The 8,629-nt window shown below is 36.0% G+C and overlaps 1 protein-coding gene across 2 annotated transcripts; it reads right to left on the bottom strand.

Annotated features, from left to right (window-relative positions):
• Window positions 1-1,217: 1,217 nt before the first annotated feature.
• On the bottom strand, window positions 1,218-8,109 carry LOC136235471 (zinc finger CCCH domain-containing protein 6). 2 transcript variants are annotated; one of them, XR_010691811.1, is made up of 5 exons: window positions 7,685-8,109; window positions 3,946-4,155; window positions 3,747-3,871; window positions 1,732-2,815; window positions 1,218-1,556 (listed from the first exon to the last, which is right to left on the bottom strand). XR_010691811.1 is itself a non-coding variant. In XM_066025164.1 (4 exons), the coding sequence occupies exons 1-4, from the start codon at window positions 7,742-7,744 to the stop codon at window positions 1,891-1,893; spliced, it is 1,320 nt and encodes a 439-aa protein (XP_065881236.1). In that variant the 5' UTR covers window positions 7,745-8,109; the 3' UTR covers window positions 1,629-1,890. The 2 variants fall into 2 exon arrangements, 1 of the variants encoding a protein (XP_065881236.1); XM_066025164.1 differs by lacking the exon at window positions 1,218-1,556 and having other exon boundaries at window positions 1,629-2,815.
• Between the last annotated feature and the right edge of the window lie 520 nt (window positions 8,110-8,629).

The following is an 8,629-nucleotide window of genomic DNA, read 5'->3' as shown; positions in this document are numbered from 1 at the left end:
TTGTCGTTGGGAAGGCTCCCACTATATCAATGCCTCATGTGGCGAAGGGCCAAGCGGGTTGAATGATCCTCATGACAGAGGTTGGAGACCGAACAATGGGTGCATAACTTTGGATTGCAGGGTACTTTTTAACAAATCTTGCTGCATCTTTGGCCATTTAAGGCCAATTGAATCCTTGTAGTTGTGTCTTCCTGGCTAGTGCATTCTTTCCTTCATGAGCCCCACAAACTCTTCACGTTATATATTTAGCTTCTTCAAATCCTACACATTTAGCCAAGGTCAATCAAAGAAACTTCGGTAAAGTGTGTTGTCAATTATAGCATATCTCTCGGATTTCCGAATAACTTTCACTTGTTCATTTTTGTCTTTTAGAAGAGTTCTTATGATAAAATAAGAATAGATGTGATAAAACCATTCAATTGTTATGTCTATGGTAAGGATTTATGACTCTGAATGCTAAACTGTGTGATGGCTTCTCTTTAGCAAGGACATATTTGGGACCCATTTGGGGTCAATACTATTTTTGCTAACTAGGCTGCTTCACAATTTTCTTCTCTTGGTATACGTTGAACACTTATGCTTCGACCTTCATGTTCGCCTTTGATCATAAGTTGCCTAATCAAAGTTAGGTACTTCTTCGTGGTATAGCATCTTCAACTTCATAATTCTCAGTTAGCTGACTAACCACAAGTTTAGAATCACTTTTGAGGATGGCTTTCTCTGGCTTAATGGTGTTCAAGATTTGAAGTCCTTAAAGTAAGCTTCATAGTCAGCTACGTTATTTGACGATAAGAATTTCAACTCAACATGATATCTTAATATGATCTCATTTGGACCGTTAATAAAAACTCGTGTCCCAGCTCCATCCTTATCGGAACTTCCATCTACGTATATCTCTCATGCATCCTTAAAGATTGAGGATGTAGCCACATCATCTCGTATTTCGATGAGGAAATATGCCAATGCTTGAGCCTTAAAGGCCTTACAAGGTTCAAACTTGACATCAAACTCATTGAGCTTGAGGGCCCATTCAACAATTCTTATAGAAGTTCCGTACCTCTACATAATTTTCTTAATGGAGCATCAGCCCGAACAATTATGGAGTGGCTTTGAAAGTAATGCCATAATTTATGTGTAGCAATGACTACTCGGTACGCTAACTTTTCCAACTTCAGGTATCTTATTTCTGCATCTCTTAAGACTTTGCTAACATAATATACCGAAAATTGCTTCGCACGCTCTTCACAAATCAATACCATTCCCAGTGAATTCTCAGCCACACTGATATATAAATATAATGTCTCACCTAGGAGGTGAAGCTAGAAAAATTAATAGTTGTTCGAATGACGTTTGGCTTTCAATTTGAAGTCTTTCACTCCTTTAAGGCTTTTGTAGACAGACATTCACCTCTTTGCCGAACAAGAACTAAAATCCAGCTAAGGACGATGTCCTTAAAAACTAACGCCCGAGGGTTGCCAACACTGCGGCAGTTCCAACTTGCAAGCTCATTAACAAGCCCGGCTGATACAGTTTGGTCCTTCGAAAATGGTGCAACACTGTCACAAACATGACCTTGTTAAATTATTGTCCAAAAAGTTAAGTAATCGTCTACAATTTACCTGGTAACATTCACAAGCATGAATATATAATAATATATCTATAAATATTTTCTGCCACTATAAGATCATCAGATACAAAAATTGCAGATTTAAGAAAAGAAAACTAACCCACCAAGGAAAAAATCCCCATTGGTCTGATGAAGGCTTTTGTGAGACTATTTTTCGAGAATAAGAAAGAGAATTAAATAGAATCAAGCCAGGAAGGAATTAAATAAAATGTAGTGATGCTGCAATATGCCTTTTACTCTCCAAAAATCTACAACAGCATAACTCAACTGCTAACTTCTCTATCTCTATCCATTTTCATTCTCTTAGCACTTTGCACCTCCGATATACTACTGCTTCGTTGCTGCGATGTTGTATCATGCTGATATGCACAATTCGCTCCGTTCCGACATCCTCTTGAACTGTTATAATAGATACAAGGTTTCATAATCTTCGGCTTCGATTCCCTTGGTTTCGGATTCATTAATTCTTGGTTTTGCTGATGACTGTAACGGCTACTATTATACTGATGAGGAGGGCCTTCTTGTCTTTCACCTCCATGTTGCTGTATCAAGTTTTTGTAATAATTCATGTCCTTCATTTGTGGAATTCCACCAGACGTCGCAGACGAAACTGGAACAGATTGTGGAGGATGATGCTGTGTATTAGGTCCATACATTGGTCCGCCTCCATTTGGCTGACCGTAAAATGGTCCATTAGAAGTAGCAGTAAACGAAGACTGTGTTTTTATGTCTGTTCTCATTTGCATATAAGATGGATCTGGAGCGGGTACTGGACGAGGTGGCTTGGGTACGTTCGGCACATTGGAGGCAGCTCCACAATCTTGAACCAGCTTCTCGATCAATTTCGGGTTGTTGAGGATTTTAATAAGAAGATCAGGATCTATCAAACTTCCCTGCTCATTACTTTTCAAGGCTGCAAAAGCCACAGATGCAGCAGCTACTACGTCAGGTTCGACACCAACAGATCCAGTAGCAGATTTCTCACTTGCCGGAATATTTGAAATGTTATGAATCATGCCTTGAGAAGCAATTACCGGTTGTGACTGTGAGCTCATCGGTACATTTGAAGTTCCCATCGAATCGGGAGGCACATCAGATGCATCTTCATCTTCGATGGGAGTAAGGGGAATAAGAGGAATGGGTTGATCATTGTGACGAGCATCTTCTACATCCAAAGAAAAACTGGGACTGCATAAACAAAAGAGACCTTTAGCTTAAGAAAGGAATAAAGACATATTTGGCCTCCTGAGCAATTTCTGATAGGTAACATTTAACCGATTTTGGATGAAAATTTAACTAATTTGTTAATTTTTACCACATGGCACAATTTTTAACACGTGACATGTATACATGACAATTGTTTTAATTTCTTTTTTCCATATAGACTTAATAAGTGGACAAATAAGAAAAAAGTAATTCCTTATTTATCCACATATTACGCCTATAAAAAAAAAAAGGGCGACCCGGTGCATTACGCGTCCCCGCTAAGCGAGGTCCGGGGAGGGGTCCCACCACAAGGGTGTACTGGGGGCAAGCCTTCCCTTGCCAATTTTTTTGGCAAGAGGCCGCTCCTAAGACTCGAACCCGTGACCTTCGGTCACACGACAACAACGTTTCCACATATTACGCCTATGTGGAAAAAAAAAATTAAAACAATTGCTACGTGCACATGTAAGTGTCAAAATTTGTGTCATGTAGCAAAAGTTAACAAATTAGTCAATTTTCCATTCAAAATAGGTAAAATGTCACCTATGTGAATAGGTTAGGAGCCAAATGTTACCAAATGATACCACGGAAGGCAAATGATAAAAAAATTTGGATAACACAGGTCAAATAGGGGTTAAATATGTTTTAATTTCTTTTTTCCATCTAGACTATGTAGATAATATGAAAAAATTTAATTCCTTGTTTATCAACTATTTATCCACATAGGTGTCAAAATTTGTGTCATGTGGCAAAAATTAACAAATTAGTTAATTTTCCATTCAAAATGAGCTAAATGTCACCTATGTGAATAAGTCAAATTTTACCAAATGATACACAGAGCAAATGAAAAATTTTTGGATAGCATAGAGGCCAACTAGGGGTTGGTTCACAAAATCAGAGAAGAGTTCTATACTTTGGGGGAATAGCAGATGCGTGAGGAAAAACAGCTTCGAGCACTCTCATCTCTCGCTGATTTTGAATCTCGACTTCTTTGCTTTCTTCTGCCGCAACCACTAGCCAGGTCGAACTTAACACAAACTGCAATATGTTTGAACTTAGTACTGTAAAAACTAAGGGGCGACTAAAATGAGCCGAGTAAAACTGTATGTTACCCGAGGAGGGCATCTCCAATTGATTGCAGGTATGTCGGACAACTTGATGTGTAGATGATTGGCAGGATTGCCTCCTTCAAAGCCAGGAGGCAGAATATCATCAGCGGATGTGCCAGCCGGATGCGACAACCATGACGCCTTTGCTTGGAGGTGATCTTGAACACCCTGCCCAACCAGTGAAGGAGATTCCTCGGAAAGGAAGAGCCTTACCTGTTAAAGGGAGGAACATAAATAAATTACGGATAGAGACCAACAGGACAAGATCCTAAATTAAAAGGCTTGATCCTTGATTTTACTTCAGAAACTCTATGTAGCAACCAAGTAAAGAGGGTCCATAAAGGAACATCACACAATATAAATAATACTCTGTAATATATTCAAAACCCCTTTCTAATATGCTGTTTTATATCTGAAAGGAATCCCCTATGGTAGAAGGGGAAAATAATGTTAAAAACAAAAAGTAATACTGTGTGCTGTTATGAGTATAACATGAAATTATAGAGTTATCCGGATGCACCCTAAACTGCCAACCCACCAGCTAACTTTGAAAAGTATCATTGTAATCTCCAGGTGAATTTGAGATGCCTGTCTACACACATTTCATCCATATAACTAAAAGGTACCCTCCAATATTTCCACCTGCAAAGCTAAAATGCAGAAAGAAGAATACGCTTGCTCACCAGCAATGGGCTAACTTAGGCTCACAGGGAGCAATTGGATAAGTGATCTAAACCTCAGCAGCAAGACACATGAATCAGACAGTGGACTCTTTAACACTTAGATGGGTTTAGAAGGAACCTACCTATGAATAGGTAAAGTACTCCTGGGACATGTACAACCAAATTCAGAGAATTGGGAAATTAAAAATACAGAAAAATACAAAATAGCTAGTTCTTCTCAAGTCCTTGAATAAATGTTCAAAATTATCTGTTCCTACTTGTGCATTAAGGGCAAATTCATCCAGTAGAAGACCCCTCCACAAAAAGTTGGATGAAGAACCTTTAAGGGATATTAACTAATTAACAAAAAAAAGTGTAAGGGGATAGCACTAATACTGAGGACACAGAAGGAGCCTTAATGGAAGTGGAATATAGATTAATTACTTTACCACCAAAAGTTCTTGTTGCTGAACTTTTTCTAGGCCACATCCTTGTTCAGTAACTGAAACATTCAAATTACAGAAGCTAATATGAAGTTATTTAAACAGCTCTCAATGCAATGCAACGCTTTTCAGTTCCAATTTTGGACATACTAAGGGTAGTCAAACTCAAACCATGCAACGAATAGAGGCGCAACTAATGCCACACTCTTTGAACGAAGAGATCATGTAATTCACTTTTCAACCAAGGGCCTCAGAGCGCATTTAGTCCGACATTCCTGCATTCCTATGGAACTTAACTTATATTATAATTGGCCCACCCTTGTTAAGAGCATAACCTGGTCCCCTAAAAAAACTCTTAAGCAGAAGCAATTTCAGGAAAAAGGAAAAAGAAACCGCAGTGATATTGAATAATCCTATAGATTACTGATTTGTTTTAGATATCGTCACTTGTAGCAGCAGAACTAAACAAATAGAAAGTCATCTTGTTCTCCAGACTTTTTCAGACTGATAATTGCACACACATTCTCAAATAGAACAGAGTGTGAGAGAAGGAATATACAATAGCAATTCTACCAAAAACTGAACTACTACCTTAACAATACATGGACAAATAATTTGCAAGTAACAAGAAAGGCAACAAAGGCACCAAGAAAAGGCTGTCTACAAATAATTAATAAAGCGGAAAAAGAATGTATAGCCAACAAAGACACCACAATTATATATGGAAAAAAAACATTAATCTGCCTAAGCCACGCACTAATCACAACCGTCAAATTTGAGAAACACCTAAACCTAGAAAATGCCAAGGAATGGTGAGATTATTTTCTTCATTTTTACTGTCTCGTTTTCTATGCCAATCAATGACTAAAAAGTAATAGCTTAAAAACTCAAATTTAAAAGAATTCTATCCTTGGGTTTAAGCCTCGGAATGAAAAATCAAGTCGCTAAAGATCTCTATAAGGGAGTATTAATATAAGCATTCAAAATGGTCGAGGATGTCCCACCCTCTCTAATCTGTTTCAACCTTTCTTAGCAAAGGTCTTAACAAGGAAACAAATCATAGTAATATTTGGAAATAAAAAAGCATGTCATAAAAAAAATGTCATAATGCTCATAAGAAATTCCATATAATGCAATGCCTGAAAACCAACAGAGGATCTTGAGGTTGGACTGTGACATAGCTACTTCCATAGTTTTCTCAAATCAAAAACTGCCTTAAAGCAACAGGAGATTTTCCAAAGAGAACAAACAATTACATAAAACACAAGACTTACTTTGAGGCAATTCCATATAAATGTTCCAGATCATAACTGAAAAAAATGGTTTATTTCTAATACTCGAGTATGCAGTAAAATCAAGTTAACATTCAAACCCATTCTATTATCATAATACCTTACTTCTCTGATGCACTCTTTACAGCTATTAAAAGCAAAACTTACTATTGAATTACTTGAAGAAACATAACTAAGTCACATTTCTTTTATTGTGATATACATTTGACAGATTTATTTTTTGAAAAAAATTGTTTGCACATTGTGGTGAATAACTAATTCAGTCAGTACTCAGTATTTAGTTCACAACTTGGTATCAGAAACCATATTTTTATTAATTGCTACTGAATAACATAGCCTACATTCATATTATCACTAAATTCATGCTGCCTCAAGCTCCTCAAGCTGTCAGTTACTAATGTTTTGATTTCTGCAATCCTGTTATTTTTGTTCTCTGATTTGCTTGAAATATTATAATAATTAGCTTTAAGTACTGCCTCTTTCATGATGATCCACATACAAATTGACATCATATTCTTTTCATGGATACTTTTTGAGTGAAGAAAAATTCAAGTATAAGCCACAAAATTCAAAAATCCTTCTAGAATTGAAATGCCATATATGATTTGACATATATATAACTTCCATACACAAGTAACTGACACTTGAAACATCCTTGAAATTAACTAATACAAGGAATTCATATTAGGAATCTAAGCTTATGTCACTTTATCAGATATATCAACTAACAAAAGATTTAAATAGTTTATTCATGTCTATCAAAATAGGAAACTCCATTTGACATTAATGAATTGAAGTCAGTTTCACCATAGTTTCATGTTTATTATACAAATTTTATATATTTCATTAGTATCTGAACCTTTACCAAGTTTTTCACATGAAAGTTGGAAAGAGAAAATCAATCAGCATTTTATCATATAGATGAAGACATAACATAGCAACAAAGAGATTCACCTTAATTGCTGTTATATGAAAAATTGAATGCTCAGAATCAGTTTCATGCATTAATTTAGACAAATGCCTCTCAGATTATAATAATAATCTTAAATAAATAAATAAATAACTTTGTTTTTCAGTAAAAGCACTTAGAAACTTTCAGCCCTTTCTTTGAGCTAAAGCAAATGTTTTCATTATGGTACTTGAAATTTGAATAGCCTGAACAAGTGAAAAGAGCACATTTCTATTACAATTGTCAAAAACGATACACTGCAATGAAACAAAGTAAAATTAGATATGGAGCATGACAATAAGGTTCTTCCACCATCAGACTTATGTTATACTTGTCAGTTATACAATATTCGTGAAATAGGTGAAACTTGGTCAAAAATATATTGCCATTTTTTACCTGACAAAGATTAACATCCGACGCCCAAGAAACTCTTTTTGATTTCTGCAATCTTCGCATATTTACAGATCACAAAATGCACTCTCCAAACTAACCCCGCTTCGATTTCCCCCAATTTCTAATTCTTTTCCGTTTAATATTTCAATGGACCAATAAATAGGGTTCGATTCGAGCATACGATAAATCTACTCCAGATTAAGAACCCTAAACTAGATTTGAACTAAAATCCACCTTAACATTCTGAAAACCCTAAATGTATACACAGACAAAAAATTAACGATCGAAGTGAGAATCAGAGAGAGAAAGTAATCGATATATGTATGAATATGGAGACGTGAAATTCATAGAGAGATTAAAGGGAACCCTAAATCCTCTGGTGTTGTTTGTTTAGCCGTTTCGATGTGCTTCTGTTTTTCCATTTTTTCCCTTCCTCTTTCTATATATTTCTATATATCTGTTCTGTACTGGTTAAAATAGCAGCCGCACGAACTACACGCGCGCGTGGATATGTTCAGATAGTTTGTTACTGCACGGTGCATACTAATCATACTGTTTGAATTTAACCTAATAGATAACTTGTGATTTTTGAATTGAACTCAAATTTGTTACGAAAATCTTGATTAACCTAGTGACACATATATTTTTTTTTTTAAAATCTACCTATCCAGCTAATAAAAAGTATTATTATTTATAAATATGATTCGAATCTTCCAAATTTTTATATATATGGATGGAGATAAGGGTAAGCTTTGAAGGGCCAGACTCCTTTAGCCGCTAGAACTAATCCTATTATGGATGGTTTCGATCTTCATGTATCTGACAAATTATGGTTTGGAGTGGTTAGTTAACTCATTAAATTTGTATTTAATGACATAAGGGTAAGCTTTGAAGGATCAGGCTCCTCCAGCCGCTGGAACTCATTAATTTTTTTTAAATTTGTTCAGA

Source organism: Euphorbia lathyris, chromosome 7 (genome assembly GCF_963576675.1).
Source record: "Euphorbia lathyris chromosome 7, ddEupLath1.1, whole genome shotgun sequence".
Classification (NCBI taxonomy): Eukaryota; Viridiplantae; Streptophyta; class Magnoliopsida; order Malpighiales; family Euphorbiaceae; genus Euphorbia; species Euphorbia lathyris.
This window is presented reverse-complemented; position numbering and strand designations above follow the sequence as displayed.